General features: G+C 44.8%; 1 protein-coding gene across 5 annotated transcripts in view; it reads left to right on the top strand.

The window, feature by feature from the left end:
* CHCHD6 (coiled-coil-helix-coiled-coil-helix domain containing 6) overlaps positions 1-18048 on the top strand; it is a 327253-nt gene that overhangs the window by 253904 nt on the left and 55301 nt on the right. For all 5 annotated transcript variants that reach the window (XM_064274780.1, XM_064274782.1, XM_064274781.1 and 2 more), the window contains one exon: positions 10870-10940. In XM_064274780.1, the coding sequence (XP_064130850.1) occupies positions 10870-10940 (71 nt within the window). Of the gene's footprint in view, positions 1-10869; positions 10941-18048 lie in introns of those variants that run through there.

Genomic DNA, 18048 nt, shown 5'->3' on the forward strand with positions numbered 1-18048 from the left:
CGGGAGTCTTAAATGCCACTCTGGTGACAGAGTAACATTGGATAGTTTTCAGCTGAGAGTTGTATTTAAGGATTGCTGTAACAGCAGTGTGGAGAATAAGCTGGAGGGGGAGAAAGTAGCAGCAGGGGGACCAGTGTGGAGTATGTATCAGGCATGTCCTCACAGCAGTCCATTTATAAGATAATAAAGATTGAACAAAAGCAGTGACGATGGGGAGAAAGGAAAAGTGACAGGTGGGAGGCAGAGTTACCTGCACTTGGTTACCAGCTTGATATTGGGGGTACCAAGAGGAAGGAAGCAGTGATAATTGACAGGTAACCATCTAGGATTTGGACAAATAGTGATGTTGTTCACCAGGACAGAAAATGCAGGAAGCAGAGAAAATGAGAGTTATAAGAGGAAGAGAGTTCTGGAAGGAAAATGTCTGGCAAAGGAGAAGAAGGAATGAGATCAAATCGGTAATGGAGCATGGTTCTGATGAAGGCCAGAGAGGATTTTAATATTTGACTAAGTCTTACTGAACAGCTGCTGTAGCAAGTTACCAAATTAATCTTAGACTCCAACTATTCCCCTGAGTTTCTCACTCATATCTTCAACAGCTTTCTTGACTTGATTGTCTCCTGTGCATTTCAAAGTCCCAGGCAAAACAGAAGTATTGATCTGATTCTCCACTGCCATTACTGAAGATAGTGTTCTTCACTCTCACTAAATGGTAACACCATCTCTTACCTGGATCCTTGCAACAACCTGCCAGGTGGCCTCCCTGCTTCCATTCTCTCTTCCCAATGTTCTCCTTATTATACATAAGTAAGTATTCTTTTAAAAATGGGAATCAAATCATATAGCTCCTCTGATGAGACCCTCCAATGGCTTCCTACTGTTCTTAGAATAGAATCCCAAGTCCTCATACTTGCCCACAAGGTCCTGCATCAGTGTGATCTGGCCCTGCGGGCCTCTCACATCGTCTGTTCTCAGCCTCACATGTCTTCCAGCCGTGCTCATTTTACCAAGCGTGGTCGTACCTCAGGATCTTTCTCCAAAGCTTTACATACTTTCCTCCTTCACTTCATTCAGATCTCTCCCCAGTTGTCACCCCAGCAGAGAGGCCTTCTCTGGTCAACCTATTTAAAATAGCATCCCCGTCTTGTCACTCTGTCCCCTTAACCTACTGTATTTTTTCCTGATATTTAATACAGAGTAAAATTATTTATGTATTTGTTTGTTCATATTCACACTGCTAGCTCTGTGAAGACAAGGACTTCATCTCTGTTCACCGCTGTGTCCTCTGATTGTAGAACAGGGCTTGGTAAATAGTAAAAAAAAAAAAAAAACCCTCAAATTTGTTGATTGAATGAAAGAAACAAATGATCTATGATGCGCTTGGCAATATTTAAGCATGTTTGTATGCTTTATTTCATTGAACCTTCAGAGTATCCCTGAAAGATAGGTGAGCATTTTTCCCATTTGACCAGTGAGGAAACTGAGGTTCAGGCAGATAGTCATTTTCCTATGTTATAGTAGACACTTGAATCCAAGTCTTTCAGGAACCCAGATGAATGGTAGAACTTCTCTGAGGCTGAAGGGGTGATGGTGCAGGTACTGGAGGAAAATGTTGTGTGTGTTCACACCCAGCAGCAGCCCCTGTTGCCTCCAAAGTTAATGGGAGGGACTAGAAGTCAGGTCAGACTGAGTGAAAATGAAGCAAAGCTAAGAAAGGACTAAAAGACAGGAGACTTGGAAGGGACTAGGACCTAGAGGTCTCAAGGGGTCAGAGAACTCTGAAGTCAAGAGAGAAGATGGGTGAAATGAAAAAGGATAAGAGGCTGTGGTCAGTAGAGGAATGACAGTCTCAGTACCATTCTGGGTGATGGAGTGACAATATCAGGTAGCTTCGTTCTGGGTGATCGGAAGACCTTGAGCATGGCCCTGAGGATAGATAGCTGTGTTGGTCCCTGGCGGTGAGGAGATTGTGGAAGGGAGGGTGTAATGGAGTTAGCCAAACTGCGCAGTATGAGGAAACATTCCCTACAAGACTGCCCTCACTTCAGGCACCAGCCACAAGTTCCAGGGTCCTCATGGACTCCCTCAGGTTCGACTCATAGAACTCAGGAAAGTGCTATGCTAAAGATTATAGTTTTACTATACTGAAAGGATATAAATGAGAAACAGCCAAAGAAGAAACACACAGGAAGAGACACCTAGGATGAAGTCTGGGAGGGATACAAACACGAAACTTCTGGTTGTCCTCTACCCGTGGAGTTCTAGATGGTGTTACCTCCTCCCGGATTCAGTGTGTGGCAATATTTGTATTGCCAACCAGGGAAGCTTACCCAAGCTTCTGTGTTCAGAGTTTTTATTGGGGTTTCATTGTGTAGGCAATGATTGATTGGCTCATTGCCTTCATGGTTGAACTCAATCTCTAGTACTCCCTCCCTAGAGGTTGGGCTGATATCACATGACTCAAAGGCCTAACCATATAATCACATGGTTGGTCTTTCTGGCTTGGCTGGCCCCCATCCTGAATCACCTCATTAGCATAAACTGTCAGATGCGGTCCAAAGGGCCCACCATGAATTACCAAGTCTCTCCTACCAAGTCTTCCAATTCTCACTGGGAGAGTTGGAAGGGTTTAGAGGCTACCTCCCAGGAACTGGGGTCAAAGACCAGAGATCTCCTTTATTACACAGAGGGACTCTGGGGTTGAAAGGGTCCAAGATGGACGTTGCTGAGGGCAGGTCTTTGGGTGGAGTGGAAGATCATGATCTGAGCACTTACGTCCTGGTAAGTGTAGGAACAATCCAGGAAAGAGCAGTCACTCTCTCCAGACAGCAGCAGAGGTGGACATAACCAACTAGATTCATTTTTAGGTCATTTTTAGCAATAGCTGTTGGCTGTTGAGGCTGGGTTGAGGAAGCAGAGGAGTGGTAAAGAGTAATTTTGAAACTGAGTGTTCTGGGGGAAGGGGCTGGTACCCAGGAGGAGGGGAAAGGAGACAAAGACATAGTTGACCAACTTCATAAGTTTGCCAAGAACGAGCTGTTTAGTTACTTAACAAAATTAAATTTCTCATTCATTCATTGGCTGGGTATCTGATTACATTGTTCTGACTTTTAAATTTTTTATGTTAATGATTTGGACCATTTTAAAAAGACTTATTCGTTTCTTATTTATGTTTTTTTTATTATTTTCAAATCGTAGACTCTCTTTAAATCCTAAACATGTTAGTTTTCTTCACTCCCCTAAACTGAGCTTTGAGAAGCTTTAGATAATTAGGCTGGTGAGTTTCCAGCCACCCCAGATGACCGACATTTGGCTGTGTTGACAGCACCTTGGCGTGGAGTTCTCCTATCTTCAATCTGTTCCTCTCAAATTTCTGGGATTTACATGAGCCCTCCACCTCTTGGCCCCTTACCAGCTAGCGCCAATTTTGTTGGGAATCTCTCCTTGGCTCTGGGCAGCAAGGATAATAGGCTTCACATTTTTCTACATGTAACCATACATCGTCACTGTGTCTTGTCCACATGGGTTTTGGTTTGTTATTTTTCTTCCTACGGGACAGCTGGGCACAAAGGGGAGAGCATGGCACCATGTCGGAAGTGGATGGACCCCTCCTTGAACCCTACCTCTGTTGCTCACAGCTGTGATACCCTAAAAAAAAAAAAAACCACTGCCGTCGAGTCGATTCCGACTCATAGCAACCCTATAGGACAGAGTAGAACTGCCCCATAGAGTTTCCAAGGAGCGCCTGTTGATGCCCTAGGCAGGTCCTTTTGCTTGCTGGGCCTCAGTTTCTTCATCTGTCACAAAGGAGTGGTAATTCCTACTGCGAAGTATTGTTTTGAGCATTCAAGGAGTTACCCTCTTTGGAAGTACCTGATACAATGCCTTGCTAGAGGCCACAGGGAACAGTCAATGGTCATCATGCTTGCATTTTCCCAACCGTCTGAAAATGCTCTCACTTTTTGTTAAAAATGCCAGGTTCCTGATTCTTACTCAACCCCTCCAACCGCAAAGCCTCTCCAGTTACCCTGTGGGCCCCGCCCTCAGCCTCCTCTGTGTCCTGGTTACACCTTGTGCTTACCCCAGCTTGGTCCCACACAGGTCTGTGAGCTCCTCCAGGGCAGGGCTGCACCCAGCACCAGCTGTCCTCAGCTCCCACAGGGGGCCTGGCACAGTGGGGGCTCGTTACACTTTCTTAGTTGACTACATAAATGACTATGTCTTGATTGTCATTTCAGACTTTGTTCTAAAGCTTCTGACCCTCATCTCTATTTACTCAGCAACTTTTTATTGAGGGCCTACTATGTACCAGACACTGTTACAGCCTCTAGGGGTAGAGCAGCAAAAAGAACAAACAAAAATCCCTGCCTTTGCAGTTTCCATCCCCAAAGAAACATCCCTCATTCTTGCAATACTCTGGAATCTTTCTTCTCAGTGTAGAGTTGGTTAAATGCATTGGGGTGGGGGATGTTTGTGAAGTTCCTAAAACATGTATTGAGTGTTTACTCTGTGCCAGGCACTATCCTGAGCATTTAGCATGTATTATCTCATTCAGAACGATATGAAGGAGGCTCTGTTCTTGTTCTCCTTTTACAGATAAGAAGCCGAGGAAACAGAAAGGTGTGGATGCTTGCCCATGGCTTACACAGCTAGTGGGACATGGGTCCTGATCCAACTCAGACAATCTGATTCCAGCACCCATACCTGTCATCACTGCCATAGGCTGCTTCTTGATTGTTCTTGGGATGTTCCTTGGGCCTTAATTTTGTCTTTCCAGTTGGATATAAGTTCCTTCTTAGACCCTTTATCTCCCTTGATACCTAGCACTGCCTGTGTAGAGGCAGGCAGTGAATGAGGACTAGTTACTAGTTACTAGTAGCTACAATCTGTATGCCCCTCAAGGGTCCCAAGCCTGGAGGTCACAATCTGCCAGGCCAGCAGCCAAGACTGTGTTGTCTTCATACACCTCGCGTGCTGGCTTTACTCTGCTCTGTCCTACAGGGTCGATGTGGACCCTCCATCATCTTAGTGTGTGGCATTTATGGGTCCTCCCTCCAGTCCCTCCTCTGCACTGCTCAGCTCTTCTCGGCTTTAGGATGGGGAGGCAGGGCCATCTCTCTGGCCTGCAGCTTGTCTCACTCCCTCCCGCCTGCCTGTACCTTCTCACCTCGTTACCCCTCACCCTCCTCGCACTCTCTTTTGATCTCTCAAACCCAGGCCCATGGAGAAATCAGACTGTATGAAATATGAAAACTGCTAGGGAAGTAATTGAAGAAACACTGTGACTTTTGAAACCCATAGAGATAGCACTCACACCTTCTTACTCACGTTAATGTTTAATGGCAGGTTTAATTAATGGAGATCAGGTCTTCTGGTTTCAGATGTGTTTGCGGAGCAGCTGGAGGACGAGGAGGAGGGGAGTCTGTTTGTAGGGCAGAGGAGAAGACCGCAAAGTCTGTAACTGAAGAGTCTAAATGGGAAAGAAAACATCCATAAATAATAGTTCATGATCATTGGGTGCTAATTAGTATGTGAGAATTCAGGACAATGCATTTCAGAAGGATTTTCCAGTGATTTCTAAATGGGTAATAGGACTAATTTCCAGGTTGCCAGCACACCCAGTGTCTCCTCAGGGCATTGTGCTGTGGGAGATTCAAGAAGCTCTCCTAGCACTGACAATCTAGTTGTGAAGACCTAGACTCCATTTTCCAAACAGCGGCCAGAATGTTCTTTCTAAGATACCAATCTACCGTGTCACTCCCTTGCTTAAAGAATTAGCTTTATTAACCCCTTATTCAGCCTGCATTTGAGATCCTCTATGTCCTGGGCTGTGTTTTTCTGTCCAACCCTTCTCTCGCCCTTGCTCCTTGTGCTACTAAAGGATCAAACTGCGGTGCCATATCCCTCATACACAGCTGGGGGGTGCACTCAGTGTTCCCTCATACTGCTGCCTGGGTTTGGAAGACTTGCCTCTAATTATTTGGTTCATTTCTGCTCATCTGTTATGACTTGGTTCATTAGAAATGGATGTACCGTTTGACCCACAAATTTGACTTCTAGAATGTACCCTGCAGATACATTCACTTATGCACAAAGTAGTAGATGCAAAGACGTCCATTGTTTGTAACAGCAGAAGACTGGAAACAATGTAAATGTTTATGGATGGGAAACTGGTTACCTGAATTATAGACTATTCACTCACACAATGGATGCTATTCAGCTGTTAAGAAGGATGGGGTCTCAGAAAATTAAGTGCAAGAGTAAGGTGTAGCGCATTATATCTAAAAAAAAAAAATTTTTTTTTTTTTTCTAGCGTAGTACAATTTGTATTACTAAAAAGTGGGCCACGTGTGTACTGGCTTGTATGTGCATCGTGGACTCTCTCAAAGGATTCACAGGAGGAGAAAGAGAAGAGGACTTGGAGCCCAGGGCTGAGGGGAGGCTTACTTTCTGCTGTATACCCTTCTGTCCTTACTGGTATTTGTTTGTTTTTAAAACCGTGTGTAAGTATTATTTAAAAAAAAAAAAATTTTTTAATGTAAAAAAGTTTTAGACCTTGTATTAGTTATCTAGTGCTGCTATGACAGAAATATAACAAATGGGTGGCTTTAACAAACAGAAATTTACTGTCTCAGTCTAGGAGGCTAAAAGTCTGAATTCAGGGTACCAGCTCCAAGCGAAGGCTTTCTCTCTCTGAAAGCTCTGGTGGAAGGCTCTTGTTTCTTGGTGATATGAGGTCCTCATGTCTCTCTGCTCACTTCTTTCTTTTATATCTCAAAAGAGATGGACTTAAAACAACCTAATCTTGCAGATTGAGTCCTGCCTCTTTAACATAACTGCTGTTAATCCCACTTCATTAACATCATTGAGGTAGGTCTTAAAACACATAGGAAAATCACATCAGATGACAAAATGGTGGACAATCACACAATTCTGGGAATCCTGACTTAGTCAAGTTGACACATATTTTTTTGGAGGGGACCCAATTCAGTCCATAACAGGCCTCAATTTAGCTATCAACTCCCAAGAAGCCACCCTGACCTCATGGTTTATGTTGGTTTATATGTCAGATGCCAATACACATCCAGGCATGACTAACAGAGGCTTGCTTGTAATTGTGACGTTCCATTACCTGTGATCTCCAGGAGGCTGGGAGCGGGTCACAGTTTTCTCTGTATCTCCTATGCTTAGTGGGTTCTCAGTATGAATGTTTGTGGCAGCAAATCTCATCTAGAATTCCCAAGTCTTCCCTGACTGTGTGGTCAAGGAGTCTGCTGAGTGTGGGGCCACTGCACAAGGAGTTTGTACACACTGCGGCCGTCTCAGCAAGGCCTGGTAGACGAGAGACCCCGTGAACACAGGCGACCAAGTCAGCTCTCCCCAGTCGCAGACTAAGGGAGCAGCAGTGGTGGCTGCTTCTGGTAGCATCTGGCCATGGTGGGACTGTGTAGGTAGATTGGAGGCGGGGAGAGTGATGTGGGTCAGGACGGGAAGGAGTTTCTCTGAGTCAGATTGAGAGACAATAGAGGAAGCTACAGTGGGGTGATCACAGCCACTTCTTGGCCTGTGGGTACTTCCTGTGACAAATCTAGCTGACCACATGTTCAATCTGAGCTAGTCATCTAATTCAGCAGCTTACCAAGTTCACACAGCCCAGGCTGCATTTATGGAGGTACAGTGTCCAGAACAAAGGCCCTAAGGGTCTCCTGTCAGCCTACAGAAAAGGGATGTTGGCAGATGAGTGTGTCTGGAAGACAGTGACCTGACCTTGAGGAGTTCTGTGGACACACAGTTAAAAGAGGAGAGAAGTTTGGCCCCAAGATGAGAAGGCAGACTGGGGTCGATGGGGGAGTTTAGGGCAAGGCAGATTTCAGCTTCAGCAGCCTCAGTGGTCCAACAGCAGTGGCTCTCTGGATTGAGGGGGTACTGTGTACAAGGCACTGCACCACATCCTCTGCATAAGCCTCTTGCCCTCACAGCCACCCTGTAGCATAGGCGGTATCCGGTTTTACAGTTAAGAAAACCAAGACTCAGAGATGTTAAGTGGGTTACCCAAAGATGACCGCCAGTATATACCAAAGTGAAAACTCAGACTTGGGTCTGTGGACTGTGCAGCCTTATAGTAAGCCCCCACGAGCAGAAGGTTCAAACTGAGTCTAAATGATCATCCACCAAAGGGGTTATAGGAGTGAGCTTGCTCAGAATAGGGGGGAAGGCCCTAAGTTTCTCCTTGTGTGGAGCCCTTAAATTAGGACTCTCAGGGGTTCACTTCCGTATCCTCACTGCTTGCCCAGGACAGTCCATGTTGGCTGAACTTTGGACTGGTTGAGGCAAAACCACAATGTCTTGGTGTTACCGGAATAATGTTCTTGCCTCTCGCTGGTCAAGAATAAGCAGGTAAGGCACGTAGTTTTCCACACGAGCAAAGCTTTATTGAAGAGGCTTGCAAGCGGAGATGAGGAGGGCCTAGAGCAATGCATACCCGTCTCACGGGCCGAGTTTTTTAAAGTTCTTGGGTGGGAAAAGGTTCGTGTTTATTCATAGACACAAGCGGGGACAAGTTAACTAAGGTGCGTGTGCAGCAGCTTTCCAAGATGGCTCCTGTCCCGGAGGCCCCTGGGATTCGTAGCGGGACTTATTATGGGGTGTTGCGCCTGCACAGCCTCTTGCTCTCTGGGTTCGATTCCCTGGCTGGGGCTGTAGCCCCTTACTGGCCCCGGTGGAAGGTCACATAGTGGTGACAGGTGGATGTTCTGCGCATGTCTCTGCGCCAGGTTTTCTCCAGCTGCTTCTGAAAGGCAATTTTAAAGAAGTTTGCATGCTATTTTTAGATACCTTGCCCCATTGTTCTGGGGAATGGCTTTGTTTCTATGCCCTGGCCCATTTCTTGTTACTTTGTTTGCAGATTTGGGGGCCCCTCTGTTCTTGTCTTACTAAGTCTCTAGGTTCCACACTCAACCCCCTATTACCTCCCTGATAGTATAGTCTGTTTCTGTTTTACTTGCTTCTCCTCTAACCACAGCAGTCTCTTCGCTATTTCTCAGGCACCCTCTGATCTCAGGGCCTTTGCTCCTGTCTTATTGGTTAAAACGTAAGTTTCAGAGAAGACATGCTAGAAACTTGGAGTCTGCATGTTCCTGTGGTCTCCAGGGTGCCCCCAAAGAGTCTTGGGGTTCTTGGGGGGCATACTGATTCAGCGCCTGGGAAATGCTGGAGTGGTAGCATTTCACAGCTCATAACCCCCTGTGGCATCTCTGTCTCCCTGCTTTAGGAGTGAGGAGACTAGAGCAGACAGTGGCCACGTGACTGTCCCAGGACCACGTAGCAGCTGGAGAAAGAAAGGCTAGCACTGGCTCTCTGGCTCATCCCAGGACAGCCCGGAGTAGAGCTCCTGTCCCTGCTGATCTTCCTCATCTGGCGCCCCATGTAGCCCCTCAGTTGTGCTCGCTCCCATGTCCCCTCCCAGCAGATGCTTCCAGAGCCTTTGGTGCAGTGGGACAGTGACCAGGGGGAGGCAATTCCATCTTAGACTTGGATTTCAGTGTTCTGTGGTCCTTGGCAGATGGCATTGCCTGCTCCTAGACTTGGTTGCCTTCATGTCCACGGGATATATGTTGCTTTCTCTGCTTTGGCTCTGACTCTAACCCTTTTGACCGGTTTTCCTATGGCCCAGGCTATCTGTGCTGTAGTGGAGTGAGAAAGCCCAGGCTTGGAGCCCTGCATGCCTGCAGGTGGAACCCCAGCTCCATGGTACAGGAATTCACATGACCTGGGCAAGTCTTTCCACCTACCTTGCAGGCTTGTTGCAGTAACTGACTGAACCATGCCAGTGGTGGGCACCTAAAGCCTAAAGTATCAGTTTGTGTATCTGTAAAATAAGGGTAATACTCCTTTCCTGAGAGTCTATGACGGGCTGACATCAGGGCTGGGAGGTAGGAGGCAGACACTGTGTGGCATCTACTGATGTTTGTATCGCCACCACTGGTGAGGTTCTCACTGCCGGTCCCTGTTTCTGATATCCTTTGAAAACCAGCGAAGAAGCTAGGAACGTGACATGGAAAGGAGTGTCAAGTTCTGGGCCTGTGTGACCTTGGACGACTCACCTCTACTTACCTAGAGCCGTACAGGGTGGAGCCAGGATTTAAACCTAGTTCTGTCTTCTTCCTAACCCTGGGCTCTTCCTACACCCATCTGTCCCTGTATGTACACACAGAATATGTAATCTTAGAATACAAGTGCTTTAGAACCACTTACAGGTGTCTGGACCAATGACTGCCATGTGGATGAGCACATGGTCACGGTAGGCAGCAGAGAGTGTACCAGACTGGGAATCCAGTCACCTGGCTTTTAGTACTGGTGCTACCACTTGCTGTGTGACTTTGGGCAAGTCACTTGACCTCTGGGTATAAGAGTCCATCTATAAAATAGGTACTGGACCAGATCAAGGCCCAGCAAGATTTTTTTGAAAGATACATTAGGCTTTGTAGGTCATACAGTTTCTGTTGCAACTACCCTACTCTGTCTTTGTAGCAAAAAGCAGCCACAGGCAACGCATAAAGCAATGAATGAGGCTATGTTTCAATAAAACTTTACTTACAAAAACAAACGACAGGCATGCTTATGGGTCAGGGTTTGCTGATCCCTGAACTAGATGATCTCATAACGTTCTTCCAGCCTGTGCTAGCCTAGGATTCTCTAGTAGCAGTCCATCCATGTTGGACCAGAACACAAGCTGTGGATTAATCACCAGTCTGCATTGATGCAGCTCAAGAAATTAGCAACTCTGGATTTCTAATGTGCTTTCATCTTGTGAAGGAGCCAGAGGGAAATTTCAGTCTTTGGTAACCAGTTCTATTTTTCTCTTTATAGAATGCCGAGATGTATAAATTGTCTTCAGAGCAATTCCATGAGGCAGCTTTGAAAATGGAGAGCACAATCAAGTAAGAATTTGTTTCTCCTTTGTAAACTTGCACTGTATTTGTGAAAATTCCCACGTGTGGCTTGAAACCTGCCACCACCTGCCTAATTTCAGATTTCTGTCACAACACAGTGAACCATCTGTTACTCAGCTCTTTCACCCGGATGGACCGTGGCCATTGGTCCTCTGTAACTGACCACGTTAGCACTCAGCTCTCCAGCAGCTCCTTGATAAATTAAAGCGTGGTCGAGGCAGACGTGGCAGAGGTACTTTCACAGCCCAGTCTCCAGTGAGCAGGAGCTGCTTTTTGTTTTCTAGCTAGGAGAGGAGCTGGTGATCAGGCCCCAAAGGGAGTAGAGAAGGGGGTGCCCCTCGGCCCTCTTCTCCCCTCCTTACTTTGAGGAGATTGTTTCCTAGAGCACTCTACTCACCTTCTGCTTGCCTGGTGCTGTGCTAAGCACCTCTTGTATGTTGACACTAAGGGTGGCCCCATTTCCCTCCAAGAACTGTGGTTCAGAGGTCCTGTTTACTTGCACAGGTCTGTGTGCCAGAGTTCTGTGCCATGTCTGTCTTCCTCCACGACCCACGTTCCCTGTGCTGTCAATTGAGGACTGTGAGCCTGAGCAACAAGAAGGAGGGGAGGTAGACACAGAATCTCCATCACCACACAGCTCTGATTAGTTAGGCAAATTGACACCACAGGTGCCCCCTCTCCTCGCTGCAGCCCACTTCCACGAGCAGGGCACTGAAGAGTCTGAAGCTTCTGTGTGGGAAATGGTGGTGGTACCTTGTTTTCTGGGCTCTTTATGTTGGGGTGGTCTCTGTGGACCTGGTTTCCTGTACCAATTGCTGTCTAATCGATCCTGACTCATGGCGACCTTAGGTGTGTCGTGTGTCATTGCTGAACTATGCTCCATAGAGTATTCGGTGGCCGAGTTTTTAGAAGTGGATCACCAGGCCTTTCTTCTGAGATGCATCTAGGTAGACTCAAACCTCCATCCTCTCAGTCAGCAGCAAGCACATAATCATTTGTACAACCCTGGGACTTTCGTAAATGAGCCAAAGGGGACTCCTACGAACTCCTTCCATCACCCTGGCTGGGCTCTCTCCCTCCAGAGTGAGTCCTGATGACTCAACAGGCAAATCACTCACAGTAACAAAACGGGAGTCAGTTAAATTGGGCACAAGGAAAAGAAAATATCACAGAGCAGATTGGGTAACTGGGAGGTAACAAACACTTGTAGGAATGGCTGCCGACAAAATCGTGTGCAGCACCAGGCAGGGAAACGGGGCAGATAAGCAGTCAGAGCAGATCCCAAGGGATGAAAAGTAAAACTTTAAGAGTTGTACTCTTGAGAACAAATGCGTGAAACTGTGTGGAAATGCCATTAGACTGTGGTTGAAATGACTAAAGTATAATTTGGGGAAGAGAAACAAATTATTTTGAAATTTCCCAAGTCCTAGAGCAAAAACAGGAAGCTCAGAAGAATTTCCCAGCAGCTAGCTGGAGACCAGGAAATCATGGAGAGAGGGGCCTGTTTGGGTGGTTTTTCTTAAGTGGAAGCAACACTCCTGGTAGTACTGGAATTTCGTTGGAATTTGGGTGCAAGGGAGCACCTTTGGGTTGGATGGACCCCTGACTAATCAAGGAAACTTTTGGCTGCCTGTACCCCTCTCTCAAAGCAGACAACTCAGAGGGCCCACTTCTGAAGGGCTCCTCCCCGGTGCTGGGGAGCACTTTACATCCTGGTTCATCTGGGGCAAGAAGTACTCAGAACCACAGATCAGTGAGAGGGAGAGACTGGAAAGCTATCATGTGAAGGGGACTGACTACTGTGTGACAGCCAACACAGTAATGTGATCACTGGAAATTGGCAAACACCATAGCCGCCCACTCTCCCCACCCTGGCCCACTTCCACAAGCAACATTTGTGAAGGCAGCAGATGCCAAATCCACAGGTTCTCTCTCTCTCTGTCTGGGTCGATGGATGGCCCGCCAAGGGAAAGAGACTCTGCAGCAGAAGCCCCAAGAGGCTTGTGAAGGAAAGGACTCAAATAGCTTTACTGTCAGTGACTATAGTCTTTTTTTGTCTGCCATGTCACCCACCACCCTGGGTGTATGGACTCCTGTCCTCCTCGCCCTCTGACCTCTGGCTTAGTTTGATTGTGTTGTCATGTCCTTTCTTATCTTCCTATCTTCTGAAGGCAAAGGAGAGGTAGCGTATGAGTGTATTTTTAATCTGAGAAAAGTATAAGGATATTTGTTTGTTTACAACATCCCATGATAATAATTACTGGTGCTGTGGTTAAGAGCTGGGCCACTAACCAAAAGGTTGGCAGTTTGAATCCACCAGGAGCTCTTTGGAAACCTTATGGGGCAGTTCTACTCTGTTCTGTAGGGTCGTTAGAAGTCGCAATTGACTCTGTGGCAATGGGCAGTGGGTCCTGAGCACATACTAAATGGTAGGCACTACGTAAGGCACCTCAGAGATGTCATCTCATTTACTAGTTCCATTTTACAGATGAAGAACTAGGCTAGATAGACTGAATAACTCTCTTGCTCTTTCTGTGGTCACACAGCTAGTTGCATGGTGGAGCTGGGGTTCAAGATTAGCTCAGACTGTATTGGAGCCACTGTTATGATGTCAAAGCCAACCACACCTCTCATGGTTAATAGACACTGAACCTAACTAAGACATATCCACCACTCCTGAGTCCCAAGGCAACTCTGATAGCCTCTGTTAACTGTGTGTATGTCTAGGAGATGTGACCTCCTACAGGCAAGGACCTAGCTGATTCAACTCTGTACCCTCATGTCTAGCACAGGGTCTTGCAGAGTAGACATCTATCTAGATATTTGTGAAATGAATCAGCAACTGACTCCATGGCTCCTAAGGCTGCCTACAGTTCCGCAGGTATGGGCCTGAAACGCCTGTTGCTACCGTGGTAGTAGAAGGTAAGTAGAGTATCTGGGTCAGAAAGATTTGGGTCAAGCCCCAGTTCAGGGCAGAGTCCCTCTGTGGGCCTCCTCCAAGACCAGGTGGCCTGTGGCTTAGCACTGTTTCCCAAGACTATTCTGTCTCCATGCAATCCCTTGGAATTTCCCCCGAGCACCCTTGGTCCCCTCACTGGTTCTCTTCCTCTTTGGTCTCCTTTCCCACTCATCCTGCCTACCAACCATGTAATGTTTATTTTCCAGAAGTAATGCTCTGCACTGCCTTCTTCAGTGACTTCTTAGTGCTCTCTGGTCTTTAGCACTTCGGTTAAGATCCCCAGAATGAACTTCTCCGCCATCATCCATCACAACACCCTACCCGGACCTTTCCCTCCAGCCAAACTAGCCTTAGACACAGTCCCCAAAGTAGGGCATTCCCGTTTTGGCCTCTGAATTTCTGCTCACCTGCCTGGAGGATCGGCACCCTTTGGCTGCAGCCCATCTCCCTTTCAAGGCGCAGCTTGGTGAGAGCCTTCAGATGGGTTCTCAGTACCCACTCCTGGAGTGCAGTTTGTACTGCGAGGCACTTGCCTATGGTGCCCTGGGTTGTTCCTTGACCCTCAGAGACTGTCTCTCTCTGAATGTAACAGAAGCAGCAGGATGGGGTGCCAAGAGCCTCCCTGGTCTCTGCAGTCAAATGGACATGGGCTCAAACCGTGGCCCTGCTGCTGCCTGGTTATATGCCTTTGGGTGAGTCACTTCATCTCTCTTGGCCTCAGCTTCTTCATCTACAAAACCGATGATACGTCCTATAACATTTTACTTGATGATTAAATGAGATAATCCATAGAAAGTAGACCTCCGATACCAGAAATTGTTGTTGGCATTAGTGTGACTGTTATTAATAACAACTGTTATTGGAATCACTTTTACAGCACATAGCTTGGCAGAGAGTAGAGCAAGTTTGATCAATAAATTGAATTTACAAAACACTTTATGTCTTTTCCCAAATGGATTAAACAGAAAGCTGTGTAGAGTTAGAAATTATTTTGCTTAAACATTGTTGGGGAGGGGAGATCCTTGATTAGGAGATTTCTTGTGTTAGCAAATGGCTGTAAATTGCAGTGTTAAGTGCCATAGAAATAAAGCCAACTGCTGTCAGCAGTTAATAGTGGGGAGTTTTCTTCCAAGACAGTGGAGGTCTTTAACAACTTTTGAGTAAACCAAATGGTTACTTAGATAGAAAACTAGTGGTTTGTGTATTCATACATTCATTTAACACACATGTAGTGAGTGCCTATTTTCCAGGCACCATGCTAGGCACTGAGGATACAGTGATAAACAAGACAGCTTCAGTCCCTGCAGCAAGGAACTTACAGCATTTGGGGGGTGACAAACAATATTTAAAAATTAATTGCACAAGAATCCATTACCCAGTTATTTAATTACAGTAATGAATGCCATGAACAAGAGTCTGAATTAAAAAGGGCATGTCAGAGGAGGGTAATCTAGACTGGGAGGGTGGGGAGGGCTTCTCTAAGGAAATGACAGGAAGAGTAGAAGGTGGCCAGAGGAAGGAAAAAGCATTTCAGACAGGAGGCTCAGCTTGTTCACAGGCCTGAGGAAGGAAGTAATTTAGCTTACTCAAGGAACTGAAAGAAGGCCAGTGTGGCTAGAGAGTAATGAATGCTGAGAGAGAAGCAATAATGAAGCTCCAACAAGTCCACAGGAACCAGATCAGGCCGCACTTTGTCATTGTACTAGGGATTTTAATTTTGTCCTAAGACCAGTGAAATACCATTTTCAGCTTTATTTCTGTTCTAATTTATGCATTTAAGGTTATAAATTTCTCTATTAACCCAGCCTTAGCTATAGCTATATCCTACAAGTTTTGATATAGTGTATTTTTATTATGATTCAGGTCAAAATTTTTCTAAATTATTATTCTGATTTCTTCTTTGACTCAGGTTATTTTGAGATGTATTGTTTAATTTCCAAACATTTGGGGATTCTCTTTTTTGTAGTTGATTTCCAGCTTAATTCCACTGTGATTAGGGAACACACTCTAAATTATTTCAGTCCTTTGAAATTTGCTTTATGGCTCAATATATGACTTCTTTGATAAACTTGCCACGTGTACTTGATAGAATGTGCGTTCTGTCAATGGATGTAGTGTTCCATGCTTGTCTGTCTGGTCAAGTTGATCAGTCATGTTCAAATTTTTTGTATCTTCACTGGTGTTTTCGTCTGCTTACTAGTTGAGAAAGCGTTTGTGCCGCGCTTTATGATTGTAGATTTGTCTGTTTTTTCTTTTGGTTCAGTCAAGTTTTGTTTTATGTATTTTGAATCTGTATTATTAGGTGTATACAAATTAAAATTGTTACATATTCCTGGTATATTAACCCTTTTATCAATATGCAGTTTTCTTCTTTGTCTGTAGTAAAGTTTCTTGTCTTGAAATCTACGTTGACAATAGAGTTACACCACCTGTTTGCATGTTGTATCTTTTTCAGTCTTTTTACTTTCAATCTTTTTGTATCCTTGTATATAAGATGTGTCTCTAGTGGGAAGTATATAGCTGGGTTTTGTTTTTGTTTTTAATTTGGTCTGACAATCTTGATTTTAGAATTAAAGTATTATTACATTTACATTTAATATAATTTATAATACTTCAGGTTTATATCATCATTCCTTGGATTTGTTTTGTTTGTCCTCTCTGCTTTATGGAGCTTTTTTTTCCCCCTCTTTTGTATTATTCCAGTGTTTTTATTGTTCCTTTTTCTCCCTCTATTATGTTGGTAATTATACATTCTTATATTATTCTTTTAGTGGTTAGCCTAGATATTACAATATGCATCCATGACTTACTGTAGTCTAATATGTATAACTACTTTTATCACTTCACAGACAATGCTAGGAATTTTGAAGTGCTTTAATATCATCTACCCCTTCCTTTGGTTTAATTATTTTCATACATTTAATTTTGTATATATTTTAGACTCCATAAGACATCCTCATCATCATTATTATTTTGTATAGTTAGTATTCATGTATCTTTCCTCACATATTTACCTTTTTTGTTATTTTTCATTCCTTCCTGCATTCAGTGTTTCTTTCTGAGATAGTGGTTGTTTTGACTACAGAACTTCCTTTAGAATTTTTTTTTAATGTAGATTTGCTGGTTCTTTATTTCACCTTCATTTCTGAAGAATATAGCAGTCATTTTCTTTCAGCTCTTTGAAGGTATCTTTACATTTTCATTTGGTATCTATTTTTCTCTTGAGAAGTTAGCCGTTGATATTGTTATTACTACTATTAGGTGACTTCTTTTTTTTCAGTTTGCTTTTACGATTTTCTTCTTGTCCTTGGTTTTTAGCAGTTTAGCAGTTTTACTATGGCTTGCTTGATTATGTATTTTCTTTCTTATTCTCCTGCTTGGGGCTTCTTGTCTTTATGTCTTTGGTCAGTTTTAAAAATTTCTCAGTAATTATTTCTTCAAATAAAACTTCGACCTATTTTATCTGTCAGTTTCATGTATTACTGTGCCTCCTATTGTCTATAATCTTGTTGTTTGTTTTTTATCTCCATGCTGGTTTTTCTTTAATCTCCAGTAATATATTAATTACAGTTATTTTGAAGTCTGTGTCTTAATAATTCTAATAACTGGTCATCTGAGGATCTGTTTCTGTTGCCCCCTTCCCCCCCCGCCCCCCCACTGCTCCTGTTTCTTGGTGTGCTGAGTAATTTTTGACTGAATGCCAGACGCTGTGAAGAGGAATCACAGAGGCTCTAGATGATATTTCCTAAGATGCTTTGCCCTACTCCTTATTGGCCATCTGAATGAAGGCAATCTCCTTAACGCCATCAGGGCGTGAGTTGACTGGAGGCTGGCTCCAGTTTTTGTGAAGCTCGGTCTACTTCTGATCCACCCCTGTTCCTAGGGTGTGGCTTTCCAGGGTTCATCTTTCTTGGTAAGCCCTAAACCCCTATTTTTACTTGTCAGCTCTGTGAGACTTCTGAAAATTCCACTCTGCTTTTCAGTGGCTTTTTACTTAGCTTCTTAGACCCTTGCCTGAGTAGCTCAAGAATTTCACAAATGCTTTAAAAAGGGGAATCTACTGAGTGTTGACTTACTGCTCTTGTACCTCCCTTCTCTCCAGGATCTTGACCCCTCGAGTCTTAACTGCCTTGGCAG

Source organism: Loxodonta africana, chromosome 22, assembly GCF_030014295.1.
Source record: "Loxodonta africana isolate mLoxAfr1 chromosome 22, mLoxAfr1.hap2, whole genome shotgun sequence".
Lineage (NCBI taxonomy): Eukaryota > Metazoa > Chordata > Mammalia > Proboscidea > Elephantidae > Loxodonta > Loxodonta africana.